A 13,915-nucleotide genomic window follows, 5' to 3' on the forward strand; every position below is an offset into this window, starting at 1 on the left:
CCCTTCACATTTGATGCATGAAATGAAATGGAATGAAATTAAATTGGAAGATTAGATTAAATTAAAATAAATTGTCACTTGTAATGACTATAGGTCCAAATCTATGTTGGATTATATTGACCACAAATGCAGAAATCGTTTACTGATGTAAAATTGTGAAGTTGGATGTTACACTAATAATCCCATGAATGTAGTCAATCACTGATGGGAAAGCCCACTCCATTTTGCACTCCATTTTGTTTTCAGACACATTAGAACTCAGATCATGTTGAATTTTCAGGGCATGGCGGGGAAAATAAAGAACATACAAATATAATCTTTATCCTCATTATCTTTTTTTTAATGTGATCAAATGGTAATAGTATTCCTGACTTAGATAAATCATCATTACGGACAGTTGATTTGAGTTTCTGACAGATTAATTCCCAGAGCGCCTGATAATAAAGAAGCAGATGCAACAATATTTAGCTATAGCCCGCCAGCTCAAACAAAACAATATACTGACATATACTACTGAAAAGTCAGTTCTTCTCTTTGGTCACTGATTCAAATCATTATTCTTTAGGATAACTTCTAACAGTATGCATCTCCTTTCTGGCAAGTAAGATCTAAGCTATTTTGGTTTTATTTACTTGTATGTAGCTTACTTTCGATTCACAATCAGCCACTCCCGGGTATATGTCTGAACGCAGTCTCTGACATGTAAGTCCAATTCAACCCTGGGGAAAAAGCAACATACTGTAAATATTTCAGTACCTAGGTCATACCTTAAGGACAAAGAAATTTATCTAACTGTGCTATTCAGATAAAGGCCTCTCTGTTAGTCCTCTCCTCCTGTATATTTATTTTACTGCTAAACTATTGTTTGAGGTTTAAAGAGTTCTATGTATTGTACGAATTCCCTGATGCAGGCTTTTGTTGCTGTGCTTATAAATGTCATGAATATAAGACTGATGTTGCTATAAAATACAGCAAAATAAAAGAAATTATACCAGGTATCCATCTTTGTGATTTTCAGAACTTGGTAATATATAGTATCAACATATAGAGGTATTTTTCCAGAGGCCTCAGCTCCTGGACTCTTCAAATACATAGTGTCCCATGTTTTCTTGGTGTAGTTTTCTCTTTCTCACAGAAATGAAGAAAATTCTAAAAAGGGATCCTATGCTTTTAATCAGTTAGCATAATAAAACTTTAACAGCTAAGAACATGTTATAATTTAATGATTTTCAAATAAATCTCATTTAATGTACGGAGTTATCAGTGCTGCTTGATGGACTGGATACTGATTGGAATCAAAGTACTGTAAGCTACAGTTGAGGTCCATGAATTTGCTGTCATTATGTAGCATGATTCCCCTACCCCCATTCTAAAAAACCTTAGTGTCCTGTACCAAAATCACTGTTACATCCTCTGATCCAGATAAGTAAAAGAATAGGATAAAAATGCAATGAAGGAATGGGTGAACGGTATGATACTCTTTTAGCACCTTCCACCCAGAGCTCTAAAGATTTGCAACTGATTACCAAGAACAGGTAACAACTGATTTGGGTTCATGCACGCACCACACGACAGAGCCTTGGCCGATACTGGGCTGCTGCCCCTGTGTGCCCCTGCCACTGGTGGACTGGCACAGAACATGGTCAGTTCCTGCACCTGATTCAGGTGGGATGTGTGTCTGCAAGCAGGAAGCATGTTAACCCAGTTTGGTCAGTGGTATCCTTCTCTTGGGGCAGGAAGAAACCACAGACTGCATCACCTGTAGGCAAATCTTTGGTGCATGCCACTCCTGTGCTCTCATCTTCCATAACATACTCTGGCATTCTTCACTAGGCTTTTCTGTGAAAGCACTAATATTGATGACGGTGGTGTGAATGGCTAAATGGGAAGCTGCTGTGTAAAAAAGATCTGGTAAAGCATATTTGTTGGTATTGACTATTTGAACTTTGCCACAGACTCCTTACAAAACGCTTAATGTAACTGTAGTACAAATCAGGCCTAAAACTGATGGTACAGCATGAGTCTACACATTATCCTACTGGAAAAACAAGTAAATAACTGCTGTTTTAAACAGCAGGCATGATGAGAAGTAACCATGGAAATAGGGGAGAAATGATCATCTTATCTTTTAAATCTCATTTCAGAGTTGGATATTTTTTCACCATTTTTGTCCACAATTTAAGTAAATGGAAACTCCAAGCACCAAAATATTCATTGTCTCCCACATCCACTCTTTCTTCCCAATCCACAGAAAAAAAAAAAAAATCATGATAAAGCTTGGAACATTTTCTATGAGTAACTTCAAGTGAAAAATCACCTTTTGTGCAAATGTTACAGACACAGCAGCTTGGGGCTAAACTGGTGCTGCCTTCACATTTATCTGGCTGTTACTGCTTGCAAAACTCAATAGGCTTTTGTGGTTCTATCTGAAGATACCATTTACAGTGAAACAGTCCTTAAAGACTATTTTATATACAATAGGACTCTCCTAAACCACATCAAAATTCTCCAGTGCATCCCTTTTTCTCATTCTGAAAAATTCTGTTGCTCACAGTTTTCCTGTTTCTCAAACCAGCTTAAATATTTACAGGATGGTTGAGCACCAGTATCAACACATGCTACACATTCTAATTTAAAAGCTGTTAAAAATAGTGGAATTATTTCATTAATGTCAACCTGAAATCAAAAGTGACTCCTAAACTAGAAATTAACACTTCCCCCTGCCCCCAAACCTTGTGAAGTATGAACTATTTCTCTCCGTTTAAACAAGAAAGGTATTGAGAAAGAGATGCTTAGTGATCTGATCCATGCAACACATAGCTGGGGGGGGGGGGGGTGGGGCAAAGAGGGATGAGAAAAAAAACCTCAGTCCTATGCTTCCTACATAATTAGAATCAACTTCCACCTCTGGGATCACAGATACAAAATTACTTTTCATACTACCCTCCTGCCCTTCTTTACTCTTCTTCCTGGCCTACAACTACTCCACTTCTGCAGCTACCACTTAGCTCAGGAAGTCGTGTAAGGGCTAGCATAATTTTAAGACTGCAAACAGGCCTAACTGCATCAGTGGCAAAATTTAAATGCTTCAAGTTCAGCAAGTGCATAATGGCTGGCTGGATGGCAGAGTAAGGTGTCTGGATAAACATCTTCAAAACTATTTTTAAATCTGCAGCATTTCAGAGGGAGGTAAAGTCTCCTTACCCATCTTCTGGCATAGAGGGTTGCAAAGTCCTGCACTCTTTGGGTGTAAAGACAATGTCCAAGTCATCTTCAGGAAAGTCACCAAGTTCTTGAGCTAGTTCTGACTCCAAGTTATTCAGCTGTGCCATTAGGAAGCTTTCAAAATCTACTGGGTCTACTGCGTCATAAAAGGAAGGCTAATGGAAGAAATAAAGCAACATTTACTTTAGCAATAGAATGTTTTTCTTAATAGTGTTATTTAGTCTTATTTATTTAATTCTTTAATTCTTAATGAAAGAATTCTCATTATTTATTAAACATCAGAAACAGTCTACTAATTTCATTTAATTAGCAAGGAGAAGTTGCTAATGAAACATTCAGCTGAAATAAGAAAGGGAACAAAGGGAGAATAGTTTTAAAACAAAAAGAAATGGAAGATACTACACCTAAATCTAAAATTGCACCTATTTTCTCCTTTGAGCTTTCCTAGATGCTGGTAGAATGGGGGCAGACTGAGGTGCCCTCAGATGTGTTCTGCTAGATCCCTGTGAAGTGCGCTCAGTCCCCCTTGTCCAATCCACAGAATTAATCAGGGTTATGTGCAGCATAATTCCAGCAGCAGTGAGTAGGAATAGCAGAGGATGGGGCAGGTGACCAGAATGATATGGAGAGTCAGGGCCAGCTCTCAGTAACCTGCCAATGGACTCTACAGCACATGTGATGGAAGGCACTAGCAGTAGCAAGACCAAGGCAGCAAGTCCCGGATGTTATACTGAGCTAAAGACCAACTATAAGCACCACGACTGCCATTGTAAAGATGCCATTCATTTGATGTGCTATGCCTGAAAGATACTGGCTACCAGAAACACCGTGCTTTTGACTCCAAACAAAGCTGAGGGCAAGATATACCCAAAATCAGCAGATGTTATTACTTTCTATCTCTGCAAGTTACTGTTTGCACATTATTAGAGTTTTAATTTTATTGGATGTTTCAAGGGTTAGTATGGTAACTACACAAAAGATTACACGGATCTGCTGAAGTTGTTATTGCGAAACCTTAGATACCCACCATTTCTACAGCACGTGGCATTGCATTTTGACAGAGAGCAGTTGTATCTGACTACATTTAATCAGCTGTTCTTACACAGAATGTCCGATCAGAACAAAGTTAAACAAATACACGCTCTGCAACTCATACACAATATGAAGCTGTCTGGCTCTTTCAATCTGCTTAGTGTCAAAAGCAGAGGCAGAAAATCTTGTTTGATATCATACCTAGAAATATTCCACATATACATAAATGTGATGTTGTATGTTAACAGTATATGTTATTCTTTGTACAGATACACTGAAAATTACTTTACTTTTATATAGCCAATAAAAATAGCCTGTATATGTTTAGAGAATAAAACATCTGTCCTGTTGAGTAGAGACCAGTATCTCATAACGTTAATTTTCTTGACAAGTAACAAAGAGATCTAAAATTACAGCTTTAGAAAACCTATAGTTTATTATGTCTGTGAGCTCCAGAAAGGCCGAGAACACCTCAGTGCAGTAAGAACACTAGAAAATAGAGCATTAGAATGATAGCACTGGAATAACTTCTTTACTACGAAGAAAAATTCTAGCAAAAAATAGCTATAAAATTATTCTTGTCTGTAAAGACAAAGGGTTGCATTGTCCAAATACCTTTCCCAAGACTGCCTTCTTACGCTGCCAGCAATAAATAGTCTGAATATAGATCCGATAATCTACCTCTACGGTGCTGTTGACGCAGTGTGGGGAAAATAAAGCACCCAATGTCCCTGATATCAACTACTTTTACATTCAATATTACTGTGGCTCCTGTCTCATCAACATGCATTCTGGAGCTCTCCTGCTTACACTCCAGTGTTCTTCACCAAAAATAAAACCTGTGAGCCAAACTCATGAGGTCTTCACTTACTGAGTCCTACGTGTGCAAGGCAACTCATGGAAGTTGACAGGATTTTCACCTGAGCATGAAGTGACCTCTGCACATAACAGTTACACTCACAGCATCATGAATTTTAGCTCAACAAGCCAATGAGGAATTCCACAATTTATGAAACATGCAAAGGTGCTCAACAATGGCAAAGCTCTGGGTGACTCTGAACTATAATGGCTCACACATATTATGCCACGTTGGTCACTGTAGATTCGAAGATGAGTTAAAGCTGATTAGTGGTGAATTCAAGTTTTGGAGCCTTTTTAGTGTTTTCGAACTGTAAGTGAGAAAGTTACTCAGCTACAGAAACATCTTGCAAAAAGTGAACGATGTTTAGAAGAAATGTTCTAAAACATCTAGGAGAAGCAAACCAATTTAAACTTTTGAGAAAAAAATAGATGTAAATACTCCTGCAAATGATGTAGTTGAGACCTTTGAACACAACCAACCACCACCCCCCACCCTAGGTTCCCCTTTTATAGGGAAACTATTGGTCTCTGCATAAATAAAGTTTCTGAGCTCACCCCATTGCCTGTATATTTAAGGGAGCAATTGAATTCTCTAAAAACACATTTGGAAAAAATTTCTCTTTCTTTGCTCTTTGTATCCAAATGGAAAACTTAAAACCGACAGCAAGTCTGGCAAATCATGAGGCAGCCAGTTGAAGAAATACACTGTGCTGTTAATAAATTTTTAGGTTAAGCACTGTCACTGGTTTGTACCTAGTGTAGTGCTACCCTGGTTTCAGCTGTAACAGCCATTTTTATTCCTTCCTAGCAGCTGGTGCAGTGCTGTGTTTTGGCTTTAGTCTGAGAACAATGCTGATAACACAGCAATGTTTTCATTGTTGCTAGCATACTGGATCAACAGTTTTGAGTAAATAGTGATCTTTATTAGCTATCGATTTTTACTGTCAGCATAATATAATAAGATTAAAGTAAAACACAGCTTAAAGTATACAAAAGCATGTTACATCTTTTCACTTGCTGAAGATTTAACGATTTACATGCATAATATTTTTACTTAATACAATCCGATGTTTGATTACGCGTTGCTCTTCCTTTCAGAAATAACACTTTTCCATTCTGACAAGTTGCATTTTATTATGCCATTTAACTTTTTCTAGCTGAAATTTTAATAATAATCTTTAATCACTAGAAATGTGTGCTTTTGGCTATCATAAATTAGACACAAATGTAAAAAAGATGGTGAAAAAGGTAAATGCAGATGGAGGGTAATGTCTCCCTAGCGACTGGTGCAAAGTATTAAAGGAAACAGAAATACTGTTTCAACTGAGAAGCAAACACTCCTTTTCACACATCAGACAAGTGTGCAAAACAATTATCCTATAGAAAATGTCAAAAATCATTACTGAAAACATACCTTTTTAATGATGACGGGTTAGAGGCATGTAGATTGTGACAGCACACAAAATGGCAGCTATGGCGTAGTACTTGGTAAATGAAATGTTATCAAGTTTCTCAAGAGCAAAAGCAGTTATCTGCATGTAGAAGAAGGGACCTAGCCTCCCCAGGCTGAATAACCGAAAGCAACAAGTTAAAACCACAGCATTTCAGATTAAGGAAGTGAGTAGTGGCAGGAGGCCCTGACACACAGGAAGTAACTGCTTACATTTAGTGGTTTACATTTTTCACAATCATTGGTGCACAAAGACTTTTCCTGCTTCTACTTACTGGGTCTCCAAAAAATAAGAAAAAATTAAAAGGGTAGGAAGGAGAGTATCAAAATCTTAGTTTTATCTATGGCATAGTATGTTCGCAGAATACCCATCCTCCTGAAAGGCTATTAAAAAGATCTGGCATTTTTTCCCTTTGTCATAAGGGCATCACCATATGGTCTGACTTCTTTACAGTAGGATTACATATGGAAATCTGAAGATGATTCGGTGACATGTAAGAGCTGACTCAATTACACCCATGCCAATCAGGGCATACTTTGGCATTTTTCACTTCACATGCTTACTCTACAGCACTGAAAAACATGGTAGTGTGCTGACTCTAGCACTACTCTAGCACTGCTAGCTCTAGAAACTGTACTAAGCCATGCTAGCTTAGCCTCTACTTTCCTTTTTTCTCTTTATTCACTGATCTCCTCTTACAAATTATCTGTAATTACCACACAATGCATTTACTTGACAGAGTTGAATGTTTCCAGCAAGGAAAGGCTGTAATATACTCCAAAACTTACTAATTAACTTTGATTTATAGTAGTATGAAGAAAGTCTGTCTATTTTAGGTTCCAAGGACCTTTCTCAGCTTTTTCAAATGCATAATTTCCTCAGTTTACCAGGGACTATTTTTCAACAGCTTCAGGCAGAAGCTAGTGGAAAGCAAGACAGTTTAAGAAGGTCACTTAATTTATCCTAAAAACATTAAGCAGTGTAGAAGTGAGTAAAGAAGATAAATTCAGAACTTACCAGATGAAGAGTAGAAAAGCCAGGGGTACTTAAGCTTCGTTGACAGAACTGTGCAAAGCCTGGTTGGAGAGTGAATTGCTTTCTTATTTCTGCAGAGGAGTGCCTTTAATTAAGCAGAGAAAAACCTTTATAATTACAATTATCCCCATCCAAATTCCAAGTGCCAGACTTCAGCAAATTTGGTCTCCTGTCCCAGTGTTTAGAAATGTATTTGGATGATGTTCTAGACTCCTCTTGTTTTGTACTTGATGCAAACCTCAAAAAACATCCAAAGTCCTATATAATTAAGAGTCTGACACTCTTCCAACAGATTTCTATCAATCATTATATTGTAGTCCTGGCAACTGGGAAAGGCGATGCAAGAAAGAATAACCTTGCCCTTCATTGAAGTGCGACTACAACCTGTACAGCAATACTTGTAGATTCATTACTGGAAAGCAAAGATACAGGAGAAAGATACAGAGAAAGAAAAATTAATATCCCAGAGGCAAATATTTTAATGAGCTAGTAATTGATCAAGGGATAAAACCAAGACAGGACACTGACCAGTGTAAGCTCAGACTTAGATTAATGCAGTCTGCTGTGAAAAGCACAAGATAAACCAAAAGATGAATTTAAAAATCAGCCTATATTGTATCAATTGAACATTTGAGGACAAGTCATCTTAAATGATAACTAATTGGTTTCCATGGGAACAGAAAAAGGCCAGTACTGAATTCTTCAAAATTCCCCCACTGATAGCACAGTTGCATGTAGCCAATCTAAAAATTCAGTGATCAGAGTAGCTTGGTCATTTTTCATTTAAACAGATTAATTATTATTTAATACAACGTAAGACTAATTTGCCATGAAATGGCAAACAAAAGGTCTACAATATATTCCACAGGTTCAGCACAAGATTTAAAAAAAAAAAAAAGAGACATTTAAACAGATTCCAAGTGAAAAAGAAAAAGAACAAACCCAAACCTGCAGCCCACCAGGGCAGCCAGCTCAGAGACAGGAAAATACAGAGGGAAGGAGACTTTCTCTTCCATATAAGACTCTCTTCCAACTCCAGCAAGCATTAACAGGCACCTTAGAATTACCAGATACCAGAGGACAGTTTGCCTGGTTGGCCTGCACCTTCTCTCCTCTGTGGCCTCTTGACTTCTACGACTACTATACCTACTCTGTGACAATCTTACTACTGCTTTTCTTAACAAGCATGACAAAAATCTAAACTGCTCAGTGCAGTTGTGCTCACGTTAAGAGACAGGCACCTCATAGAAGGTATTAAAGGTATTACAGGTATTAGGCCTGATTTCTAAAATAAAAGATGCATAAATAGGAGTAGTTGCTTCTAGATCAAAAGGCCACGCCAGGTATGAGTGGGACATTGTTCCAGTCTGAAGGCAGCAGCAAATGCACGCAGAGCAAAGCTAGAGTTACAGAGAAAGAAGTGGTCAATTTGGAAGAGAAATTCCTACTCATCTGTGATATGCCAAAAATCAGACAGGATGACATGGGATTTTTTTAAAGGTTATTCAATAAGCAGGAATCCATGCAGGAAAGTAAGGAAGTCTGTGTGTTCCTTAGACTATTTTTTCCTTATTTAAAAAGAAGAGCTGCTTGTATATCAAGGTTATTGCTACTCATCTTCCCACTGCAAATAATCTCTCATCATGTATGTATGTAGCAAGGTATAATACAAAGCTCTTACTAAAAACTATTAATTTCCTTCAAACTGAGTCAGTTTCTATCCTGTGCAGATGTAACTGTTACTAATGTAAATAATAGATGTAGCAGCTGATGTTGGCTTAATGCATGTTAAAAACTGTATTATAGTGTATTGCAGAAGTTGCTGCTGTAAACAACGATATAAGACATCTCTTATTTACACCAGACATGGGGTCATCAGATTCTACGAAGAGGAAATGGTAAGAATTTTCATCTATAAAGGAGGAAGCATGCATGTAGATGAAGGGCAAATTTGCTGTCCGGTAAAATCCTTTGCAAGCCCAGCTAACTGAGAGGAAATTTGTTTCTCAGAAGCACTGCATTAGTTCCAGAGTCTACCCAATATTCAAAGAAAGAACCTGCAAATTAAATTGGTCCAATGACAATTGGCAGGATCTACTAGGAATAGGTAAAGGAAAGACACAGATGCTAAAAAATGCTAAACCAAAAGCATGGGGAAAAGGTGGGTGTTATAGTCAGAAATGAGTGGTCCACATTAACGTAGCACATGTGGAGCTAGGTTCTGTGCCAGCTTCTATTCCAGCTTCTATGGAGGCTGCAGTCTATCTATGCCATGGACATAATTTTACCCTTCCTGCCAGTCCAGCAGCCTTGTCTGATTCTGAGGAGAGCTTTACAGTCACCTCAGCAGCAAGGACGGTCTAGCTGTGTGCTAAAACACCATAAGGAAAGAAGGCAAGTGATGGAAGCATGAACACAAACCAGGCACTGAAAAATGCAAGCAGAAAAAGTAACTGTATCTCCAGAAAGGGGCACTCAAATAGTCATTACCAGTCATCTGGTCTCTGACACCCAGAAAGGTGGTAGGGCAATTTACTGGACAATCAATTTATAAGTAGCTGGAATATCAGGTCCCAAACTGTGGTCTCCAGTTGAAGCAACGTGACCAAAGGGACCATGAAATTGTACCACTTAATATTAAAGTGTATATCACCTTAGTAATGACTGTTTATTAGTAGTCTGATGATGAAGTGTGTGGTGAGCAGCTACAAACTGTGGTCTGTAGTAAGCTATTGTCCAAAAAGTTTGGCAATTATTGGTTTATTATTGGCAATTATGAGGTAATGATGAACACCCAATATGGATTTGTCAAAGAGCAGTCACATAAAACCAATCTAAAACTGTTCTGAGATAATTTAACTGGATTGAGTAAGGCCCTTGATAGTGTCCCTCATGACATTCCTATAAGCAAAGTAAAGAGATAATGGCTAAATGGAATCATCGCAGCTGGTTTCAGAACTGGTTAAAAAACATATTCAAGACACAGCAATCAATAGGTCAAAAGAAGAGAAAAAAAAATCAAGAGGTCATTGTGATATGATTTCAAATGATGTACTACTGTGAGAAGCAAGTTAATTTTTCCTCAGTCTAGTTCCAGTCCATATTTTACTTTACAACACTGATGATGGTATAGGTAACATAGTAATAAAATTTGTGGATCACATCCACAGTTGGAAGGAGTTGCGAGTGCACTGAAAAGCAGGACTAGCACTCAAAATGATCTTGCATTTTAGAAACAGCCTGAAATCAGCACAGTTAGTTTCAATAAAAATAAACGTAAACCCCTAAATTTAGGAAGAAAAGAAAATTCAAATGTAGAAATACAAAAAGGGAAATAAATGGTCTATAGAAATAGCCATGCCACAGAAGAGTCTCTGAGGGAGTATACCAGGACGCTTAACAACACAGTACCATAAATGAGGAAGAAGAGAAGTTATTTCTGTTTATCTAAGCCAATGAGACAGTGCTAAGAGTACCACAGAGTAAAATGCAATCAAATTTACAGTTTCAAAAGACAGCAGTCAGAATGCTAAAAATCTGGGAAGGAAGACTTATGAGGAAAGATTGAAAAACATAGATGTGTTACAAAAGAGATTGCTGTATTGTCCTCGACTGTATAAAAGGTAGCAAGCTGTAAAGAAAACAGTGAGCAGTTGATGTCTATAAAGGGAAAAAGAAGTAATCTGCTTAAAGAGAAGCAAGAAAGATGTAATAAGCTATGAGGAAAAATGTTCCCTCTGCAATGGCAGCAAGACACAGGAAGTGGCCGTTTGGTGATGCCACAGTGACAACAGCACACTTGTTTTATAAATTATGTCTCTGAACTACCTAGAGAACAGCATCTGGGCAACTGCAAGCCTTTCACAGACACACAATGGGACTCAGCATATTGTTAATAGTTCTACAGACCTCCCATGTTTGTACTTGTCCCTTTTTTAGGATAAAGAGTAAACACTAGCTGGAAAGGAAAAGGTACAATTTGGAGGAGTTTTTTTCCACAAAAGTCACTGCTGAATTCACTGAATTCACAGTTAGGCAGTGTTTACATGGCATGGGGCAAGATAGTGTAAACCTGAGGAAAGATGGGAGATGATGGCAGCCTAAAGCTTTTCTGGACTTTTTAAATCCTTGCCTGCTCCATGGTGTTGGAGCAAAATAACGTCAACTGGAATTCAATGTTCCACTCTGTGTTGCCTTGGCCCTACCTGAATGATAATGCCATACTCCTCTGGCATAAATTTCAAAAAAGTAGGAACTCACCAGACTTACTGATCCACCCATATGGGACTGCAGGGTAGCCAAAAACAACCCAACCCCAAAATGAAACCCCCTGGTGCTGCTTGATCAGAATTGCACCAATGTCTGTCCCACTGGTAGATGCAATCCTCCAGCAATCCTCTTGAATTGCTAACAAAAAGTTGACACATAGTCTGTATTTCACAAACTCTCCGATGCAAAATGTACTGTTTGCATAATATATTAAAACAGTGTAACCAAAGTTACGGGGAGGCAGGAAGAGAAATCCTCAACACCCTCACAATCCCTTCCAGCAGACTCTGTGGAACAATGAGTTGTCCTCTGCAAGAGCTGCACACACAATTCGACAGCAATGAAAGATTAAAAAAATTGAAATAAATAGAGACTGTAAGAACTATCCCCAAAGATGGAAAAACAGTCACATTTAAATGTATACAGATGGCAGAATCATAAAGTAAAATAGTGAAAACTTTTGCTTAACAGATAAAATATTCTGTCTTGGCTATCTTGAGGAGTAATCCCTTTCATCCAACACTGACATAGAAAATTCTCAACTAGCTTTTCTTCTTCTTCTTCTTCGCCTAACATGAAACTTCTCTAGTCACAACAAGCAACAAAAAACTCTGGAAGAGAAAAACTTCACAATTACTTAACCCCCTCCTTCACTCCCACACACAAATACACACAAAGTTTTGGGCAACAATCCAGATCTTTAACTAGCAAATATGTGAATCTTTCTTAGAAGTCCTTTTGTATCACCAGTGGAACTGCCTGTTTTTCTTCTAAGTTTCTAATTAGTCCTTAAGGCACCAGAGCTCTACTTTGTTAGTCACTGTTTACAGCAGTGGTCGACCTGAACTAGCTGCTACTTCCTTGATGGCTCAGGTAGGTGATACACCCTCCGGCACAGTCCTTTTTTGGGGTCCACCACATTAAGACTCTCTATCAGCTAAGGCAATAAAGGTCCTATTTGAGACAGCTGAAATTTAATTGCAATCTTCTCAAAAGAGATGGTGCAGGAACAAAGAAAGATGTCTAGAAGAGGAAATTGTGAACTTCGTTATGCTGGCAGCTTGTCACAAAGTAAAATGGGCAAGAAGTCCATTTTTATTTCAGTGACAGGTCATGTATGCCATTCATTCAGTGAAGATTTTTCAGTGCTGCTCTGTTGTGCTGTTTTTCCCTCAGGAAGAGACATAAGCACACATCAAAATGAATTTCCTAATCCTGGCATTGGAGGAAAAGGACAACCATATTTTCACGCACACAAAGGAACTGAAGACCTGGGATTCGATCCTTGTGAATAATGCCTTTAATAACTGTGATACGGGCAATTTCAAAAGCATTAGTGATCATACATGCCATCTTCCTTTTATACTCCGACTTGAAATGTAGTAGAAATATATCAGTTTGCACTTTTAGACTTTCGTGTTCTTTGCACTATCCTACCGGTTCACAACTGGGTGATTACGAAACAAATGCAAGCATTTGTCTTTCAGCTCATATGTATTATCTGAACTTCACAATGACTTCACTGAGAAAGTGCTACCATAATGCTGATAATTTTGCAAAACCCAGCTCAATTTTTAATAGTTTGTGTTTTATTCTTACTTTCTTCCAAACAAACAATTATTAGTAATAAATGTAAAAATATAAAAGTCAGACATAAAGAATAATAATAAAGACCATGTAAATGCTATTCTAGGGATTTTTTTCTTTATGCTCCTAGAGGGTTGTTTTTATATCAAGGTCACAGTTGGTATTTTTATCAACAAGGAAAAAAATGTGTATTTTGTCTCTTTCATGACTGACATCAAAGAAATTTACAATATATTCACAGATGGGTCTTTAATACTGGGAGTATTTCAAAAGCCAGAGGAGGAAATAAGGAAAATGGCACAGAACTGCACAAATAATTTGTGTTAATATTTTGGCCCCTTATTTCCTAAGAACTCAGATTTGTGGAGCTTCGGTGTCACCCTTCTGTAAGAGGAGAACGATGAACTTCTTCTTTTTCCCAGTTACTTCTTAGAATAACATTTTTTCTTTAGAGC

At 37.8% G+C, this 13,915-nt stretch overlaps 1 protein-coding gene across 5 annotated transcripts in view; it reads right to left on the bottom strand.

The window, feature by feature from the left end:
- DOCK8 (dedicator of cytokinesis 8) overlaps window positions 1-13,915 on the bottom strand; it is an 88,822-nt gene that overhangs the window by 63,159 nt on the left and 11,748 nt on the right. For 3 of the 5 annotated variants that reach the window (XM_030511936.1, XM_030511934.1, XM_030511933.1), the window contains exons 2-4: window positions 7,587-7,689; window positions 3,205-3,380; window positions 648-719 (exon numbers count right to left, since the gene is read on the bottom strand). In XM_030511936.1, coding sequence (XP_030367796.1) covers window positions 648-719; window positions 3,205-3,332 — 200 coding nt within the window. In that variant the 5' untranslated portion in view covers window positions 3,333-3,380; window positions 7,587-7,689. Of the gene's footprint in view, window positions 1-647; window positions 720-3,204; window positions 3,381-6,532; window positions 6,941-7,586; window positions 7,690-8,132; window positions 8,150-13,915 lie in introns of those variants that run through there. The other 2 variants (XM_030511938.1, XM_030511935.1) reach the window with 2 other exon arrangements.

This window comes from Strigops habroptila, chromosome Z (genome assembly GCF_004027225.2).
Source record: "Strigops habroptila isolate Jane chromosome Z, bStrHab1.2.pri, whole genome shotgun sequence".
NCBI lineage: Eukaryota > Metazoa > Chordata > Aves > Psittaciformes > Psittacidae > Strigops > Strigops habroptila.